General features: G+C 43.1%; 1 protein-coding gene across 1 annotated transcript in view; it reads left to right on the top strand.

The window, feature by feature from the left end:
* The first annotated feature begins 7,014 nt into the window (after positions 1 to 7,014).
* The window catches only part of LOC311226439 (uncharacterized protein), a 41,506-nt gene continuing 26,675 nt past the window's right edge, over positions 7,015 to 21,845 (top strand). Inside the window, exon 1 of the mRNA XM_084311865.1 lies at positions 7,015 to 7,188. Coding sequence (XP_084167991.1) covers positions 7,029 to 7,188 — 160 coding nt within the window. The 5' untranslated portion in view covers positions 7,015 to 7,028. The remainder of the gene's footprint in view (positions 7,189 to 21,845) is intronic.

Raw genomic sequence — 21,845 nt, forward strand, 5'->3', positions numbered from 1 at the left:
ACGTGGTAGGCACATTAACTGTAGGTCAAACTCCCCAAATAAACAAGCACACCATTGATTTAATTGCCATATAAAACACATACAAAGATCTAACTCCTCTCTGAACATGAATATACAACAAAAAGGTGATCTATTAACTGTGTAAACCTTATGCAATATTAATCATTGATATTTGAATACTTGAAATCTGTATGAACTGAGTACTGTAGGTAGTATCAAATGAAATAAGATGGAACAGCTCCATGCATTAATTGGATATAAACAACTATTTGCTCATTACCAGTATGGTATTGTTTAAATTGTACAGCTTTTTGCACATCTTTGTCAGGGAATTCCAACAATTCTGGACCTGAATGTACCAGTTGATTGTAATCATCTCTCTCTCCTTATGTCTAGTAGTAGTCAAGCCAGGTTGTGGAGGAGAGAGACAAGGATGAACAGGCTATAGACTACTTTGCCCATCCTGAGCCTGCTATGATGCAGGTGTTTTTACATCACCACCCAAAACAAGATTCAGCCTAGAGCGAGTGAGTACACTGGTCCACTTGCACTGGTACACTAGTCCATGGCACTTACTACCCAGCTTTGTAGTGGTTTGGGGGAATAGTACAGTAGGTACGCATATTTAAGGGGACCGCAAGGATGGTGTACTGGTGGGTGGTGTCCGACCGATTATGGTGGGCCGGTCTGGGCCAAAAATGCCAGGGCCGATTTTTGGTCGCAGTCCAGCCCTGCACTAGTCTGAATCACAGGACTGAGACTGTGGGTATAAGCCTGCCATATCATGATTAATTGAAAATGGGGGCCCCTGATGTAAACAAGACGAAAGTATTTGATTGATTGATTGATTGAAAATGTTATTAACGGATAGCAGAAAGGGTACAATACAGTACAGCTCAATACACACAATTGTTAAGGGGATGCAGACCAGAGAAAGACTTTCGTCTTGTTTACATCAGGGTCCCCCATTTTCAATTCATCATAACATATATGACATACATGACATACAGATCTTTTATCTTTTATTTTATCTTTTATTACGGATCCCCATTAGTCATCACCGCAGCAACAACTAGTCTTCCTGGGGTCCACACACAACAAAACAGTACATACATACATAACATTATAGTAGGATACATTTAAAAATATATTCCAATATTCCTACAGATAAAAATGATTCCAAATAGCATTACAGTACACAGATCACAGAAAATACAATAAAAGGGTTAAACTATCAGACAGTCATATCTTTACAGTGTACACTACAGTATCTGTGTTTTTCTTTCATGTAAACTAATATCTTTTTTTCTCAATGCTCTTTTCAAATTATTTTTAAAACTTATCTTACTGGTTATCTGTGTAAGATGTACTGGCAGTTTATTCCAATATGCCTGCATTTCCCCAACGGGATCAATAAAGGAATATCTTATCTTATCTTATGACATGGCTCTATATAACACAGTTTTCTTTGCTGCATTGGTTTTTGGTAGTAGCAGTGTGAAGGTTTCCCTACAGGCATGCCTAGTGCCATACTTGTGTCGATCATGTGTACATGTTAGCTGTGAATACAAACAGACAGGTTCTATTGAGATATATATATTCCTCATGAACAAGATCAGGCTGCAATCCAGTCTGTCTTCTACCTTCAACCACGACAGCTTGGTATGCATCCCCTCCACACTGTTTCTCATTGAGCAGTTCAGGGCCAGACGGGCCTGATAGACAGTACTGCTACATCTATACATTTATAACATACCAGATTTACAAATACAGTACTGTTTGTGATACAAAAATAGTCTAAAAAAGAGAGTATATACATTTGACGAAGAAACTGTACATTGGAGGAGGTTGGGTAGGTGGGGTGGAGGTTGGGGTTGGGTAGGTGGGGTGGGGTGGGGGGGGGGAACTGTACATTGGAGGTGGTTGGGTGGGTGGAGTGGGGGGGTAACTGTACATTGGATTATCGACGAAACCTTACTTGGTCCCAAGAAGAGGGTCTTGTGTATTATTGGGTTAGGACATTTACTGTACATTGGAGGGGGTTGGGTTAGGACATTTACAGGGGCCAGTTTCGAATTGCAGTCTCCCGTAGGTGCTCTTTGAGAGTGGTTTTAAAAGTGGGTAGTAATTCACATTCCTTTGCAGCTGTGGGTAGGGCGTTCCACATTGATGTGGCATAATTGCGAAACGTGTTTAGTCCCTTGTTTGAGCCGAATCTGGGTTTAACATGATTTGTGGAGCTCCCTCTGGTGTTGTGGTCGTGGTATTCACTGACCTTTGGGAAGTATTTTGACATGACAAGGAACGTATCTGTTCCCCCGACATTGAACTATTGGCACTGAGTCTGCGGCCATACTATTTACCGCGAGAAATAACACACGTCCTGGCTCTAACTGTTTACATCCCACCCAGCGCGGCGGCGGCGCAGGCGAGTGACGTCATACACTCCACCGTCGCGGCACTTCAGACAAAACACCCGGATGCATTTATTTTTATCAATGGGGACTTCAACCATGTCAGACTGAACAAGACCCTGACAAACTTCACCCAGTATGTCACCTGCAAAACCAGGGGAGACAAAACTCTGGACCTCCTGTATGCTAACGTGAAGGAGGCTTTCAGTGCGACTTCCCTGCCCCCCCTCGGCCAGTCAGACCACAACCTTGTGAGGCTTGTATCCACATACACGCCTCTCATTAAGAGACAGCCTCCGACCACCATGTCTGTCCCACAGTGGTCTGACGACGTCGAGGAGGAGCTACAGGAGTGTTTCAGGTCGACAGACTGGGATATGTTTGAGAGGGCCCACGGTGATGACATTGATGGACTATCCCACTGCATCACAGACTACATCAGGTTCTGTGAGGAGAGCATCGTACCCACAAAGAAGGTACGCTGCTTTTCAAACAATAAACCCTGGATTAGCAAGGACATTAAACACCTGCTAAACAGGAAAAAGAGGGCCTTCATGGCAGGGGACACTGAGCAGGCCAGGGCTGTCCAAAGGGAGCTCAAAAAAGAGCTAAGGGCAGCCAAGGTCAGCTACAAGGACAGGCTGGAGGGCAGACTACAGGCCAACAACACCAGGGAGGTGTGGGCGGGGGTCAGGAAGATCACTGGTTTCAAACAGCAGGGCACAGCTGTTGAGGGCCCGCCAGAGCATGCAAACGAGTTCAACTCGTTTTTCAACCGCTTTGACCAGAGTGGCCTCCCCACACCCCTCCCCCCACCCATCGACACCAGCACCAGATCACACCTACAAAGCAGCCCCCCCACCCCCCCACACCCATCAGCAACGGCACCCCACCGCCAACACCAGCAGACTGCCCACCACCCCCAACCCTGACGATCACAACCAGTCAGGTCAGTAGGCAGCTCTCCAGAATTAATGTAAACAAGGCCAGAGGACCGGACAACACCAATCCCAGGGTGCTCAAGGTATGTGCAGAGCAGCTGGCAGCACCGCTCCAGCATCTTTTCAACCTCTCCCTGAGGCTGGAGAGGGTGCCCCAGCTCTGGAAGACCTCCTGCATTGTCCCGGTGCCCAAGAAGGGACGTCCCAGCACCCCCAACGACTACAGGCCAGTCGCTCTGACGTCACACGTCATGAAGACGTTTGAGAGACTGGTCCTGCAACACCTCAAGCCCCTGGTGCGTGACTCCCTCGACCCCCTGCAGTTTGCATACCAGGCAAACATCGGGGTGGAGGATGCCATCATCTACATGCTCCACAGAGCGTACACGCACCTGGAGAAGCCGCGCAGCTCAGTGAGGATTATGTTCTTTGATTTCTCCAGCGCCTTCAACACCATCCAGCCGTCACTGCTAGCGGAGAAGCTCTCTGCGATGCAGCTGGAGCACGGCTTGGTGGCCTGGATCAAGGACTATCTCACTGAGAGGCCACAGTACGTCAGACTAAAGGACAGTCAGTCTGACGTACTGGTGAGCAACACCGGCGCCCCCCAGGGAACTGTGCTGTCACCCTTCCTCTTCACCCTCTACACCTCAGACTTCTGCCGCAACTCAAGCGGGTGCCACCTGCAGAAGTTCTCAGACGACTCCTCCATCGTAAGCTACATCACCGACGATGATGAGGAGGAGTACAGAGCCCTGGTGGAGAGCTTTGTGGGGTGGAGCGACAGCAACCACCTCCAACTCAACACCAGTAAGACCAAGGAGCTGGTGGTGGACTTCCGGAGGGGCAAGAAGAGGCCCCCCCCGATTCCCATCTCCATCCGAGGGGTGGATGTGGAGATGGTGGACTCGTACAAGTTCCTTGGGGTACACCTGAACAATAAACTGGACTGGTCGGACAACACAGAGGCCCTCTACAGGAAGGGCCAGAGCGCGTGTACCGGTTCCGCAACAGTAAGTGACTTCCGGGTAGGCCTGATTGGCCCCGACAGGCACGTGACGCGGCAAACTCAGGACGCGCAACGAGGCTGCTGAGAGCTGTCGCGCGGAAATAGGCTGTCTATTGCCATTCTCTAACACAAACTCTAACCTTAACCAGCTCCTTAACAGCGCCTAAACTTAACCGTTCTAACCTTAACCAACTCCGAAACAATGCCTAACCTTAACCTTAACCTTAACCATGCCTAACCTTAACCATAGAAAGAATATTGCCATTCTCTAACACAAACTCTAACCTTAACCAGCTCCTTAACAGCGCCTAAACTTAACCGTTCTAACCTTAACCAACTCCGAAACAATGCCTAACCTTAACCTTAACCATGCCTAACCTTAACCGGCGAAAGAATACACGTTAAAAAAAAAATCACGTTAAAAAAAAAAAATTCGATGGGATTCGAACTCGTCAACAACGGACCGCAGGATCGCAGGACCGCTGCTCTGCGAGGTGAGCTAAAGCGCTGAATGAAAGTCATAGCGGATTTGGACGGTTACATCATTCCGCAAGCTCTGCCGCGCGGCAGAGAAAGTTGCGCGTCACGTGCCTGTCGGGGCCAATCAGGCCTACCCCGGAAGTCACTTACTGTTGCGGAACAGTTACACGCGGCCAGAGCAGGCTGTTCTTCCTGAGGAGACTCAGGTCCTTCAATGTGTGCAACAAACTGCTGCAGTCTTTTTACCAGTCTGTTGTGGCCAGCATCCTCTTCTATGCTGTGGCATGCTGGGGAGGCTACATCAACTCAAGGGACACCAACAAGCTCAACAAGCTGGTGAGGAAGGCTAGCTCCGTGGTGGGAGTCGAGCTACCTAGACTTGAGGTGATGGTAGAGAGGGGGATGATAAGGAAGCTGGATGCCATCATGGAGAACCCCTACCACCCCCTCTATGACGAGCTAGTCAAGATGAGAAGCTCGTTCAGCCACAGACTCATTCCCCCCCGACACTCAACTAACCGCCTCGGACAGTCCTTCATACCAGCGGCCATCAGGCTCCACAACAGTGGGCAGCGACTAGCAGCCTCCAGGCTCCACAACAGGGGGCAGCGACAGCGACTGCTACCAGACATTGACCTGGGACTTATAGGAACCCAAGGAGGACAACCTACACTACCTTAGGCTTACTGCACCCTATGTGGATACTGTGATACTGTGAATAATGTATATTCAGTGGATACCGTGATACTGTGAATAATGTATACTCAGTAGATAGTAAATTATAACACTACCTCATGCATACTGCACCTTATGTGACACTGTGAATAATGTGAATTTCCTCAGCTAGTCAGATAGTAAATTATATTGACCATATTGATCAAATTGTTTACACTGCCTGTGTTGTTTTTTACTACCTGTATACTGTGTTGTTTTACTGTATGTACCCCTCCCCCCTCCCTCCCATGCTGCTATGATGCCTGAATTTCCCCAAGGGGATCAATAAAGGAATATCTTATCTTATCTTATCTTATGTACATGGGTACCTTAGTCGTGTAGTGTATCTTGTAGACCAGGCCCATTGCAAGTTGCTGTACTCTGTTGTCTACTCTAAGCCAGGGGCGGGGCTAGGGGGTGGCTACTTGGGCTCAAGCCCCGAATGTTTTCTGAAAAGCCCCGAATCTACTTAATTTTTTTTTACAAAATTATTATTATTATTATTTTTTGGACAATTAATCATTGTTACATGAAAATATGTTTGCACCAGATTTAGCAGAAGCTCATTTCCATCTGTAGTCTATCCAGCTGCTAACTGTATTTGAGTGAGTTAAGTCTTGGTGTTATGGTATGGTTTCTAAGCTTTAAATCACAATCAACAAGTTGACAAAAACATAATTCTTTCACCTTAGAAACATAGCTAAAGTACGGCCATTTATAAATCAAAAGGACGCTGAAAACCAGATCCATGCCTTTATCTCAAGCCGACTCGACTACTGTAACGCACTCCTTACCGGCCTCCCGAAAAAATACGATTATAACTATTTTATTGCAATGCACTATTGCATTATTTTATTCTATTTTACTAACTATTTTATTGCACTGCACTATTTTACTTTGTATCAGTGATAATCAAACCCCGGATCTCCTACAATCCTAAATCCGCCCCTGCTCTAAGCCATCCTGGGTTATCAAAGTGGGCAGAGGTGAGGTGGGTTCTAGGAGTAAGGTCAAGCAGTAGTCTGACCAGTTTGTTTTGTGATGCTTATAATTTTGTTTTTTACCACCTTTGAGGTGCTTTGGTACCATGAGGTGCAAGCATAGTCATAGGCTGCCAGAGTCTTCATGGTATTCTTGTTTACCTTTCTCTGGTCTGCATCCCCTTAACAATTGTGTGTATTGAGCCGTACTGTATTGTACCAATTCTGCAATCTGTTCATACAATTTTCAATCAATCCATTGACCAACTATTTGTTGGAATTCTCCTCTCCTTTACTCTCTGCGACACAATTTATCATTTTAGACTTGTGCAAAATCGTTCTTTTATTTTGAAAACCTCCAACCGGAAGTCCTATCGTTGCTACTGCTAGCGGAACACAGACTACAGGTTACAGCTCTGTCGTCCGATTCCTCGTTTCTGAGCTAATGCTATCTAGCTAATAATATTTGTCTTCCTTTGACTTGTTGAACATGTCTAGAATACAAATGTTGAGATTGTTGGTGAACGAGCGACTAACTGCAGCTGCTGAAGAGATATTTGGAGTATTTGAAAGAACCATAGAAGAATATGAAGGCGAGATCAATCACCAACGTACGCAGCTGGATGCTCTGAAGACTGCGATTAGAACAGGTTTGTAAAATCAAAACGTTGTTCAACATTGTCCTTACTTAGTGCACCGAGTATCTAAATTGTTGTTCTTAATTAATACACCGACGATCTTAACTTTAGTTCTTAATAAAGTTTTCAATCAATCAATCAGACGGTCTTAACTTTAGTTCTTAAAGACTTAATACTCCGACGTTTCTAACTTGAAAATAATTGTTTTGTTTATCACCTCTAAAGTAGCTAATCCGACAGCAGTGACCTCTTGCTCAGTCTCCTTACTGACGTTACTAAATTACATAATGGATAACCGTTAGCATCCCTGTTGCTTCACGACAGGGTAGACGACAGAGTACAGCAACTTGCAATGGGCCTGGTCTAGACTACAAGATACACTACACCACGACCAAGGTACCCATGTACATGTCGAAATACTTCCCAAAGGTCAGTGAATACCACGACCACAACACCAGAGGGAGTTCCACAAATCATGTTAAACCCAGATTCGGCTAAAAACAAGGGACTAAACACGTTTCGCAATTATGCCACATCAATGTGGAACGCCCTACCCAAAGCTGTAAAGGAATGTGAATCACTACCCACTTTCAAAACCACTCTCAAAGAGCACCTACGGGAGACTGCAATTCGAAACTGGCCCCTGTAAATGTCCCAACCCAACACCCTCCAATGTACAGTAAATTACGAAGTATGGTTCTGTCAATATTCCAATGTACAGTTTTGCTTGTACAGTTGTACAGTGTCCCCCGCCCACCCCACCCACCCCACCACCTCCAATGTACAGTCCACCCCCACCCACCCAACCCCACTCCATCTACCCAACCCCACTCCACCTACCCAACCTCCTCCAATGTACAGTTTCTACGCCAAATGTATTATACTCTCTTTTCTGGACTCTTTTTGTATCACAAACAGTACTGTATTTGCAAATCTGGTATGTCATAAATGTATAGATGTAGCAGACGGTACTGTCTATCTGTATGTCGTGTATGTCATATATGTTATGATGAATTGAAAATGGGGGACCCTGATGTAAACGAGACGAAAGTCTTTCTCTGGTCTGCATCCCCTTAACAATTGTATGTATTGAGCTGTACTGTACTGTACCCATTCTGCAATCTGTTAATAAAGTTTTCAATCAATCAATCAATTCATATCGCAAGCAAAGCGTAGCTACATATAAGATATTCCTTTATTGATCCCGTTGGGGAAATTCAGGCATCATAGCAGCATGGGGGACGGAGATATGGTAGGATATGGTTTTGATTGATTGATTGAAAAGTTTATTAACAGATTGCAGAATGGGTACAGTACAGTACATCTCAATACATACAATTGTTAAGGGGATGCAGACCAGAGAAAGACTTTCGTCTTGTTTCCACCAGGGTCCCCCATTTTCAATTCATCATAACATATATGACATACATGACATACAGATAGACAGTACTGCTACATCTATACATTTATGACATATCAGATTTGCAAATACAGTACTGTTTGTGATACAAAAGTGTCCAGAAAAGGAGTGTATATACATTTGGCGTAGAAACTGTACATTGGAGGAGGTTGGTGGGGTGGGGTTGGGTGGGTTGGGTGAGGGCTGTACATTGGAGGTGGGGGGGGGGGGGGGGGGGGGGGGGGGGGGGGGTTGGGTAGGGGACACACACACATTTTACACTGTACATTGGAATGTTGACAAAGCCTTACTTGGTCATTTACTGTACAACTAGGTTAGGACATTTGTAGGGGCCAGTTTCGAATTGCAGTCTCACGTAGGTGTTTTTTGAGAGTGTTTTTGAAGGTGGGTAGTGATTCACATTCCTTTACAGCTTTAGGCAGGGCGTTCCACATTGATGTGGCATAATTGCGAAACGTGTTTAGTCCCTTGTTTGAGCCGAATCTGGGTTTTACATGATTTGTGGAGCTCCCTCTGGTGTTGTGATCGTGGTATTCACTGACCTTTGGGAAGTATTTTGACATGTACATGGGTACCTTGGTCGCGTAGTGTATCTTGTAGACCAGGCCCATTGCAAGTTGCTGTACTCTGTCGTCTACTCTAAGCCATCCTAGGTTGTCAAAGTGGGCAGGGGTGAGGTGGGTTCTAGGAGTCAGGTCAAGTAGTAGTCTGACTAGCTTGTTTTGAGATGTTTGTAATTTGTTTTTTAGTGCCTTTGAGGTGCTTTGGTACCATGAGGTGCAAGCATAGTCGTAGTACCCTTGAATGAGTGCTCCTGCTAGAGTCTTCAGGGTATTCTTGTTTACCAGAGAGGAGATCCGGTACAAGAATCGCGTTCGTTGGTTGACTTTTTTTATTACATTGGATGCCATTTTGTCACAGGAAAGATTAGCCTCTAGGATGGAACCCAGGTAGGTAATTTCATCTTTCCTTGTGACAATATTGTCACCCACTGTAACCGAGAAGTCGTCAGTCTTGCTGAGTTTGTTATTTGAACCGAAGAGAATGGACTCTGTTTTGCCCATGTGTAATGATAGTTTGTTGTCGGCGAGCCATATGCAGATTTTGCCTAGTTCCGAGCTGAGGGCTTTTTCAACCTGTAACTTGTTCTTGTCAGAGACCAGCAGGGCTGAGTCGTCCGCAAACAGGAACAAGTTGCAGTCACAAGCTGACGACATGTCATTTGCATAAATTAGGAATAGTAGCGGTCCTAGTATGCTTCCTTGTGGAACACCACAGCTCACTGTGAGGGGGGGGGATAGGGTACCGTTTACTTCCACCATCTGTTCCCTCCCCTCCAGGTAGGATTGTATCCAGCTCACTGATAAACTATCAAAACCAATTGCTTTTAGCTTGTCAATCAGAATGGTGTGATTGACAGTGTCGAAGGCCTTTTGTAGGTCCAGCATGACCATGCCGCAGTATTTGCCCGCGTCCACCTCTTGTTTGATGTGGTCGTTCAAGTAGAGAAGGCATGTGTCAGTGGAGTGGGATGTTCTGAAGCCAGATTGGAATTCGTAGATTAGATTTTTTTCCGCGGGGTATTTTTCGATCTGTTCGTATACTATTTTTTCCATGACTTTCGAGATGGATGTAAGGATAGAAACAGGGCGGTAGTTACCCGGGTCTAATTTGCTGCCCTTTTTGTGCAGGGGTGTTACTCTCGCAATTTTGAAGTCCTTGGGGACGTGTCCCTGTTTTATGGAGAGGTTTATTATGTGTGTGATGACTGGGGTGATGGCTGCTGCTGAGTCTCTGAGGAATTTGGAGGGGATGTTGTCATGGCCAGTGGCCTTGTTTGGTTGGAGGGCGCTCAGTTTTTTGAGTACCTCATCTGTAGTTACTATTTCCAGTTTGAAGTCGTCTTTGTGGACGCCTAGGTTCATGTAGTATGCTACTATGTGTTCTACCCCATACTGCCCTGAGTGGGAGGGTAGTTTGTTTACCAGTGTTGTGGCTATGTTTGTGAAGAAAGTGTTTAAGTAATTGGCTACATCCAGCTTGTCTGTGATGAGCGTGTTGTCCGTCTTTATGTTTATGTTTGAGAACCTGGTTTTGAGTTTTTTACTGCAGCCTAGTTGATTGTTGAGTAATTTCCAAAGTTCACGTGGTTTATTTTTGTTTTCCTCGGTTTTGTCATTGATGAAATTTTTTTTTGCAGTTTTGATCATGGAGTTTACGTCATTTCTTAGTCTGTTTCTTTCTAGTTTGAGTTCAGTCACGTGGTCTTGGAGTTCACTGCTCGTGCTTTTGGTAAGCTTTGACTGACTTTTACGAAACTCAGAGCATTTTTTGTCTCTGGCTTTCATAGCGGTCAGTATTTCAGTGTGCATCCATGGCTCAGCGCGATTTTTTACCCTGGTGGTTCTTAGGGGGGCCATTTTGTTTAGTATTGATGAAAATTTGGTTTTGAAGCCAAGCCAAGTTTCTTCAACCAGTGTACCATTGAGTTCATCTGACCAGTCCAGACTCTCCAGTTCAAGGTTAAAGGCCTCGCTAGAGTAGGTTTTGAGGTCTCTAGATGTGACTGTTTTGTGACAGCCAGCCTTTAGTTTTAGCTTTTTGCGGGTACAGAATATCATGTAATGATCACTTAACCCGCATGCTATAACCCCTTTACTGGAGATCTTGGACTTGTCAGAGGTCAGTATGAGGTCAATGGTAGTCTGAGTTGATTCACATATCCTTGTGGGTTGGGTGATTAGTTGGCTGAGGCCGTGCAGATCACAAAACCTATTGAAGGATTTGAAGACGGGTGCATTTTTTTGTTGCATATCCGTGTTCCAATCCCCAATAAGAATTTTTTCCGCATCCTCAGCTCCAGCTAAGCACACATCCAGAGTATCATAAAAACCAGTCTGTTCTGGTGGTCTATAGATTGTGCCTATTAGTACTGATTTTGCCCTTTCAAATAAGATTTCAATCCATACAGTTTCAATCTCATCATGGTTAAGGTCAGTACGGTTGCTGAATTTGGTATCTTTGTGTATATACACACAGACACCACCTCCATACTGGTTCCTATCCCTCCTGATGATTGAATAGTCCTCGATTTCTATCTCTGGATCCTGAACAGATGAGTCAAGTTTTGTTTCTGTGAAACATAATATATTTGCCTTACCGTTTAGAAACAAATGTCTGATTTCAGCCAATTTCGGTTTCAAGCTGTTTATGTTTAAGTGAAATATGTGAAGTCCATTTTTGCTTGTAATAAGTTTGATGTCGTCACAGTTGAGGTAACTCTGTTCCATTGTGTCCTGTCCTGTGGTGGGGGGAGGGGGGGCGTTGTTGCTGTTTGTGCCGTGGGTGGGGAGGGGGGGGTGGGGTGATGCTTTGTCCTTTGCTGGTGTCTGTGTCTGTATTCCTTTGTGTGAAAGCCCGCGATGTGGGGGGGGGGGGGCTGGTTGATTACAGATATGTCTGATTGTACTCCATTGTGGGGGAGGGGGGGTGCCTTTTGTCCTGGCCTCGGCCCGGGTAGACTTGCTGGCATGGCGGCCTTGGCCTTGGCGGGGCCAGCCAAGCTAACCGTCGGGTCCTTGGTGGTCTCGATGTCCCGCGCCGCTCTTCCTTTAGCCACTCGCCGAGTCCGCTGGGGCTTCTGTGAGGGTATGTCGCCGCTTGCTGGTCGGCTGGTGCAACTGCTGGCTGGAGCGTCAATTGCGTGGATGCTGTTGATCTCCGGCGCCGGTGTGAGGAGCGATGCCTCGCTGTTTTGTCCCCGCGACGTGCTGGGCGCCTCGGTTGTGAACCCCGGTTCCTTCCCTCTCGCTGTGGCCTCTCGTGGGTTCTTTTGCAGGGGTGGCAGAGGAGGAATGTTGCCGTTGATCATGTCGTTAGCCGCAGTATGTGTGGGTAGCCGTTGATCTGTTGTGCTGGCTGCTGCTGCTTCTTGGATCAGCAGATTTGACTGTAGTCTCTGGTTCCGTGTCATTACGGGACCAGGGTTCTGATGAATGTCACCCGACATGAGCAGGTATAATAAAAACATTGATCTCTTATTACACTTGCCTGCCGGGGGTAATTTCTTTCGTTCCGGATTTGCAGTAAGTACTGTGTGGATGGTCGTGGCTCCGAAGGCAGGATGTTTCCTCTCCGAGCCCGTTAACAAATAGAAGTCGCAATGGGACTGCTGTTTTACGTTTTCGCTATCCTCCACTTCTGTCTGGAGTTGCTGCTTGAGTTGTGAATTCAGGTACAAATCCATAATCCACAGGAGGGAAAGTAGAAAATGCGCAAAGTACTTTGTTGTTGTTGCTCTGTTGCGTTGGTTACGGGAGCTACGTAAAATGCGACCGTCCATGTTGAAGCCGGATGTAGGTGGGCAATGTAATACATAAATATTGGCAATACACAATTATAGTACAGTAGAAAAGTAAAAATAAGGATGGAATTATATGTCCGACAGCATCCTGCAGGAGGCACTCTGGCTAGATGCTACTTTCATTTTGTTGTACTGTACTTGTGCTGTGTAATGTAAATAATTAGTGCTGTCAATAGATACACATTTTTTTACTAATTAATCTCACAATTTTCTGTAATTAATCTAGATAAAAAATCGCATTTTTCTATTTAAGACCGAAGCTTGTTGTAACAGATATTTACTTGAGTAAAATCATGGAATTAATGTAGAATCAACACAAAGAAAGTATATTTAGATGCAAAGATTATTTTAATAGCTTTCTTTGATCTTTGACTACAGTTTCTCTCCTGTGAAATACAAATGTTCAACAAAACCATCAACATTGACTCAGCTTTAAAGACCTCTTTCTTATATCGGCGGCGCTAACAGAAATAAAAACAACCCAGGCCTATGTTAAAGTGCAGATTGGCTTAGAGGACGATAATGTCTTGTATGAACTACCAGTAATATAAATCATATTTAACAACACAAATGTGTTCCATCTTCATGTCAGATGATTTTCAAAAAGGTGCATGAGTCAATGCAAAAAAAGAACACGCAAAGATACTACTGAAAGTTCAGAACATTGAACATTTTTCACTCCATAGATTAATCTAGATTAAAAAAAAATAACGCTTTCAATAATTTTTATTAATCTCCAAAGTTAAAGCATTAACTTTGACAGCCCTAATTATAATAAAACCACAAGTTGATCCTCAGAATCAGAAAGGTCTTTATTGCCAAGTAGTTTACACATACAAGGAATTTGATTTGGTCGAACATTAACGGACAGACAATTACGGAAGAATAAAATAAAAAGGTGGAGTAAAATTAAATGGAATTTAAACTAAATTTAAATAGAAGCACAATAGAATATGATAATAAAAATAGGCCAGTGTTGTACAATTGTGCACGATGTGGTCATGTATACAGGGCATCAGGGTCCCCCATTTTCAATTCATCATAACATACATGACATACAGATATACAGTACTGTTACATCCAGACATTTATGACATACCAGATCTACAAATATACAGTACTGTTTAAGAGTACAACGCCTGTCATATAGAGTAGACCCTGGCGTTGGAAACTCTGATTAATAGACAGAGTTTCTAAAAAGAGAGTATATACTGTACATTATATACATTTGAGGGGGAAGAAACTGTACATTGGAGGAGGTTGGGTAGGTGGGGTCGGGGGGGGGGGGGATTGAGTGCGGGCCTGGGGGGGAACTGTACATTGGAAGGGGTTCGGGTAGGTGGGTATTTTGACATGTACAGTACATGGGTACTTTAGTGGTGTAGTCAGGGAACAAACTTAACTTTTTGACTTACCAGCCATTTGGCTGGTAGATTTTAAAAACTACCAGCCAGGCAGATTTTTTACCAGCCAAAAATTAAAAATAGCTTTTTAGTATATCGCCATGTGTTATTATTACTATATAATACTCTCATATGCTATTTTCAATTAATATCATAAACAACATAAGGAATATTAGCATAATTTTGAGTGGACTGAAGGAATGAGTCAGCGTTAATAGTTTTAAATGCAAATAATTTATTGAAACATAGAAGTGTGGTCGGGGACACACACACTGTTTCAACTCACCACCCCCGCATCATATTGTAGTCTAGTCTGTCTTCAAACTTCCACTCCTCTCGAAACCTTTTTATATTTGAATATCAACATTATCTGTGCATCCTCAGTAATCCTCAGTTTACTACAATATACTCCTCTCCTGAGTCCTGACTAGTGACTTCATCGTCTTTCCAAACACACGCACAGAGAAAGGGAGAGTGCCCCCCCCCCCCATTTCCCTTTCCCCAGTCCACACTGTCTGCTGTTCTCTATGGCTCTGCCGCTGATCAGGATTAGCTTGTTAGCTTACGCTAACATAACGTTCATTTCGGGCGATGTGGGCATAAAGGAATGGCGACGATGCAATGCATGTTAGATGCATTTGACCCGTTGTGAGAAGAAGAAAAAACCACAGACTTATTTCGGCTTGCAAAATAGGCGCACTGCTGTGTAGCTCTGCTCTCAGGGAACAAACTTAACTTTTTGACTTACCAGCCATTTGGCTGGTAGATTTTAAAAACTACCAGCCAGGCAGATTTTTTACCAGCCATTGGCGGTTGGCTGGTACTTATTTTGTTCCCTGGGTGTAGTCGTGTATCTTGTAGACCAGGCCCGTTGCAAGTTGCTGTACTCTGTCGTCTACTCTAAGCCATCCTAGGTTTTCAAAGTGGGCAGGGGTGAGATGCGTTTTAAGAGTGAGGTTAAGCAGTAGTCTGACCAGTTTGTTTTGTGATGTTTGTAATCTTGTTTTTAGCGCCTTTGAGGTGCTTTGGTACCATGAGGTGCAAGGCAAGCATAGTCGTAGTACCCTTGAATGAGTGCTCCTGTTAGAAGAGTCTTCAGGGTATTCTTGTTTACCAGAGAGGAGATCCGGTACATATATCCCATCTATTGTTTAATGCAAATGATTGTCAGTGCACACTGTCCTTTTATAAACTAAACTAAAGGTGCATAAATTATGCATTACTATATTTCATCACAATATAATATATATATAGCTAGGCTACTGACATTGTGATAATGGGTCTCATTCTCGAACGTAGTTACGACAAAATATTTCGTCTTAGCCAGATTTCGGCCTATTTAAGACATATTAGGGCTGGGAGTGGGAGTCCTCAAATTTTCCTGAGATCTTATTTGAGAGCAGATCCAAGAGTGCTGAGGAGCACTCTTAAATATGCTCTCAGCCCACGATCAAATCTCATGATTGATTGACTAATTTAAAACTTTATTACAACTTGACAGACTGTGTTCTCATAGTGATTCCTTCATGTTAACGCTACAGGCCTCCTTGATTACTTACTTGATTAATTACTTGATCATAATTAAAATAAATATGACAATATTTGTACGATAAGAAATTACGCATTTGATGTCGGAAAAATAAATATCTGATCACAGGGCAGCTGGATTAACCATATCTGAACCAGCTATTTTGGACAAATGTATAATTACTTTAATTACTCAGATATTCAAACACAATTATGCAATTATTGTGAAATGATTGAAAATAATAATAATTTAATGCCTTCTGTGGAATTTGCATTTCTTATTTGTTACACATCTGTTTTAATGATTAATTATATACATTTGAAAGAATGCAGGTCAACATGCAATGTATCCCATTGATTGGTATTGATTGAAAACTTTATTAACAGATTGCAGAATGGGTACAGTTAGAGATGTTCCGATACCATTTTTCCCTTTCCGATCCGATTCCGATACCTAAGCTTTGGGTATCGGCCGATACCGATATTTATCCGATACCAGTGCATAAAAAAAAAATTAAATTTTTTTTATATAAATTATACTTTTTTTTTTTTTTTTTCAGATACTGTTATACTGTTTTTTAGTAATAACTAGAACGTATGGTATTTATTCAACAACAGGTGATTGTATAGATTTGTATTAGTATCATTAATCAATGAGTATGGGCTGCAGCACTGCAGATATACCCTACTCCAATGATCCACACGGACATTAAACGGTGTTGCACTCGCTACTCAGTGGCTCTGCAGATATACCCTATTCAGTCTGTAAACTAGTGGCAGATAGAACGTTCATGTTGTGGTTTTTGATGCAAAATAAATATTCAACATTCTCTTTTGAAACTCCGCCTCAGACTCTTATCCTTTGGCACTTGCTGTACTTTGCTTGCAGGTCTGCAGCCATTATTGCTGGATTATGTGAATAGCACCAACTTTAGACACGGTAACGTTATCAAGCTAAGCTAACTGACCTAGCTCGCCTTCCCGCATCGACATTAAGATAACGTTAGTAATAGTCAGCTAACGCTAGTCCGTAGCTACTTAACTTAAATACAATTCACCGTGGGTGCATTATTGTTGATAGACGGCCACGGACAGTGTTAGGTCCTGGAGAAAGGACAGGCGATCATCTGATTTGATGTAACGTTAAAAGCGGATGTTGTTCCAACTAGCTATCTTTCCAGCTAATGCTATCATAACACCAGCCAAACACATCCCGATTCCCGTCCGAGCTCCCCGTCACACCGCACTGTCGGGGACAATGGAATTTAAGAAAGTGTATCTGCTGTTAAAATGACACAGCATCACACTTTAAAACATGTTCATTTTATAATCCTCACTCTCCGCAGGACTCGGCAGGAGATAAATTACATCATGGGATCGGAGGCTAGAATTTACGTGTACTCGCCGATACCGATACTAGCATTTTAGGCAGTATCGGCGGCATTTCCGATACTAGTATCGGTATCGGAACAACTCTAGGTACAGTACAGTACAGCTCAATTACATAAGGGGCTGCAGACCAGAGAAGAAATTTCGTCTTGTTTACATCAGGGTCCCCCATTTTCAATTCATCATAACACATATGACACACACGACACAGATAGACAGTACTGCTACATCTATACATTTATGACATACCAGATTTGCAAATACAGTACTGTTTGTGATACAAAAAGAGTCCAGAAAAGAGAGTACATTTGACGTAGAAACTGTTGGAGGAGGTTGGAGGGGTGGTAGACTTATACTGTACAAACAAAACTGTACATTGGAATATTGACAACCATACTTGGTAATTTACTGTACATTGGAGGGGGTTGATATAGCTATAAACCTGCATTCCTTCGAATATATCAATTAAACTTATATTGAAATACACTATATAGCCTATACACCAACACTGAAATGACAGTGGATAAATAAATAAGAACTAAAGCTAATCGGTGGAAATAGACTGCATTAATATTCCATAACAAGTCTTGTGTGCGCCTACGAATGAACAGTAGCCTATAGGCTTATGGAATAATAAGCCATACTGCTTCATTCATTACGCCCGCCGGCCCGTAGGCTATATATATTATATGTCATTCATTCATTCATTCATATACAGTACTGCGCGCGCGTGTGTGTTAGTGTTGTCAAAAATATCGAAGTATCGATACATATCGATACTGAATATTTAAAACGGCTTCGATACTCATTTCCCGAAGTACCGATACTTTCTGCAGTATCGGTACCAGCTGGCGAGTGTTCTACCGCAAGTTGTTGACGCGCTGTTCAGAGCGCTCAGCGCGCTTGCTCCCCGGCTCCTCCGAGTCCAGCCCTCCCCCGAGTCCAGCCCTCCCCCTCACAGAGTCACAGAGAGCCGTCTTCTTCAGTTAGTAAACAAACATTTTAGCTGAAGATGGTAAATGCAGAGCCTCCGCAACTTGTGCTTGTGATTGATTGATTGATTGATTGATTGATTTTTATTGTGGAGTAAAAGACAGCATCCAAGGGATAAAAACATGAGAAAGTGCAAGCACTTATTTCCATCATGGTCCCTGATTTTGGACATGGACAGACATCATAAAACATAGAGCATCATAATAAAACATACTAAAACAGAGCATCATAATAAAACATAGAGCATCATAATAAAACATAGAGCATCATAATAAAACATACTAAAACAGAGCATCATAATAAAACATAGATCAGCATAATAAAAAACAGAATAAAACATAATAGCAACCCCATACAAAAAAAAAAAAAAAAAAAAAAACACTTCCTACCCTCTCCTTCCTATGGCTATTCTATACTTCACTGGCTAGCCATTTTTTGTGGCACGTCTAAAACTTCCCCCCTCTTCGATGTTTTTCAGGGCCACTGGAAGCTTGTTCCACTCCAGTGCTGCAGAATATAAAAATTTATTTGTGCCCATTAGGGAGTTAAATTTTGGCAGAATAAAATCCGTACTGCTCCTTCTAGTGGAGTATGAATGATTGTCACGGAATCGATTAAAATAATTGGATAGATATTTCGTGGATAAAGAAAACAGCATTAAACCATTAACTCTAGTTTAATACATGATACGTTGTCTACTGATGGCGCATAATATCAACAGCTGATTCGTTGTAACGTTACAGCTACCAGCTAACGTTAGCTACTGCTAGCTCCGTTAGCTTAGCTGGCTACTTGTATAATTACTGCATGGTAACGGAGTAACGTTAACGTTTAAACGTTATGTCGAGGTCATACAATACTACAGTCGACATAAGGTTAACGTTACCCCGTTTCCATCAAGTGTTTAAATAGCAGCAATCTTGTTGAAAATGTAACGTTACTAAAATGCTCCGAGCATAGCCTCTCTCTCTCTCTCTCTCTATCGCTACCTCTCTCTCTCTCTCTCTCTCTCTCTCTCTCTCTCTCTCTCTCTCTCTCTATCTACCTCTCTCTCTCTCTCTCTACCGCCCTCTCTCTCTCTCTCTCTCTCTCTCTCTCTCTCTCTCCCTCTCCCTCTCGTTATCTTAAATAAAAACGAAACTGTTACTAACTGTAATATAAACAGTTCAGTTTATCAGGTACATGCAACACAGATTACAGTGTTTACATCTGTCTGCTTGAGAAAATACCATGTTCTGCATTGAAGTGAGATGAACAGTTATTTTTAAATGTGTGATCTAAAGATAAACAAAGGGTTTTAAAATTGTTATATTTATCTTCTTATAGTACCAGAGAGAAGCTAAATTTGAAGCTAAATTTATATATATATATATTTTTTTATATCGAAATAATATCGAAGTATCGATACTTTTCAAGGTATCGTATCGAAGTCGAAATTCCAGTATCGTGACAACACTAGTGTGTGTGTGCGCGCGCGTGTGTGCGCGTGCGCTGCGGCAGGTGTGTACCGCGAGCTGTATATGATGCCAATACATTAATCTAATCTAGTTTTGATGGGCGCAAGCGTGATTATGAAACCTAGCCGCATTTCTCGGAGACGCTCTCTGATTGGCACTGACTGACGCTAGGTTTCGTAATCACGCGGCTCTCAAAGCACTTCCGCCATTCCATTTCACACAGCTGCGTCAACAGTTGCTTTATAAGGACGGTCAGGGGCGTGGTTTGTATAGAGCTGCCGCGATTACCGCATTACCGCGGTATCGCTGTTACATCACGGCCACCGCAGAGTAGGCTGAATACCGCGTCACCGCTGTTTTTTATAATAATAATAATAAATTACCCTCCTCTCGTTGGGCTTGCGGCTCTGCAGATATACCCTACTCCTCTGTCGAGGTTCCAAGCGACCCTATTGGGTACCAGAAAAGTCACGTGAAACATTGCAGACCACTGATTGGTCAGAAGAGAGACGCGTCACACGTTGTAGCGTCATGCAGTGTGTTACCACCAATCGGCAAGCGCGTATTCGTTTTTTATGTCCTGAATGTCAGCTCATCACAACACGGCTAATAACGTTAGCTTTAACTCTCCGCCGGAGTGGACTACCATCGCTCGTCAGGAGTACTAAACGAGACATAATGATTTTACTGTCTGCAACGAATGTTATAATAAAAGCCCTTCGTTCTATACACTTGTCTGATTGAAAACTTTATTAACAGACCGCAGAATGGGACAACTCAGCACGCTCTGAGCAAAGAAAGGAACTGAGATATGAATAGAGTATTGCTTGGCTTGCTATGGTCCGGTAAATACGCTGATGTTATTGAACGTATAACTATATAATGTCAATGCCACAAAACGAATGCCTTTATTATAAAGTAGTAACTTTATAGTAATAATAATAAGAAAGGGTCGGGGGGGTTAGGGGTAACCACCCCTGCCCGCGACACCGAGTGAACTGCGCACGACCAGAGGGGAAACTTCGAATCCGTGTTTCACTTTCAATAACTAATGCGTGCTTGCCGAATCCCAAACAATATTCATGCTGCAAAGTCATCCTCTAAAGATAGACATTTAGACTAGAGGCAGGCTATATGCTATAAAGAGTAGACTACTACTAAAAAAAAAAATGCATTCAAACTTTTTTTTTAAATTTTTTTGTGTGCGTGCGGTAATAACCGCGGCGGTAGGAAATATTTAGCAAATTTGTGCGGTAAGGAAATAATCAATACCGCGGCAGCTCTAGGTTTGTATGCAAATGAGCTGAACGGGAACGTGCTTTGGAGTTTACGACAGAATGCCATTCTCCAAGCAGATATCAGATCATATAATTTCTGCGACCGTTTCAGCCACTTAAGACATATCTCCAGCACGTTCAGGACTCAGAGTGTACTTGTCATGGATTATGTCTCAGTGGTTCCAAGATAAGTCTTCCAGAATATATCTTTGAAAAAATTTCGGGAATGAGACCCAATGTCTGTAGTAGCTAGCTGTATCTATTGTTTACACTTGAAATGTGTATTTTTATTTAGTGTGCATTTTTATTTTGTCACAATCACAATATTATTTGGCTTAAATATAATATAAAAAAAAATAAAGATTTAAATTAAAAAAAAAAAAAAATGGCATCCTCTGTTATTTTACCCACGTGACATCATTGCATTTGAGCCTCGTGGATTCCGTACTTGTGTGATGTCACACCAGGCAGGAAGTCAAGACACACAGTTGTAAGCTAGAGCTAGCTATGAGCTGCGTGATTTTTTTTTCGTAGCGACATGTAAACCAACAGCCAATAAATGTGAAGTTAACTTTGAACCTCGGTTGTCAAGCCTCCTCAATATAACAGATACACCTAGCTAACATGGGGCGGGCTGCTTTGAGCACACGCGCACATACACACACACACACAGGGCTAACGTTAGCTAGCAAGCAGCTATATAGCTAACACGCCAGGGTTTCCCATTAATTACCTAGACTGTGGCGGTAATTTTTATAATTTTTTGCCCCCGGACCCCCCTGGAGGGTCGGAGGTTCACCCCCCATAGTCTCTGAAAATCCTGTGGGAAACACTGCGCTA

This window comes from Notolepis coatsorum, assembly GCF_963971535.1.
Source record: "Notolepis coatsorum genome assembly, chromosome: 4".
In the NCBI taxonomy this organism is placed as follows: domain Eukaryota; kingdom Metazoa; phylum Chordata; class Actinopteri; order Aulopiformes; family Paralepididae; genus Notolepis; species Notolepis coatsorum.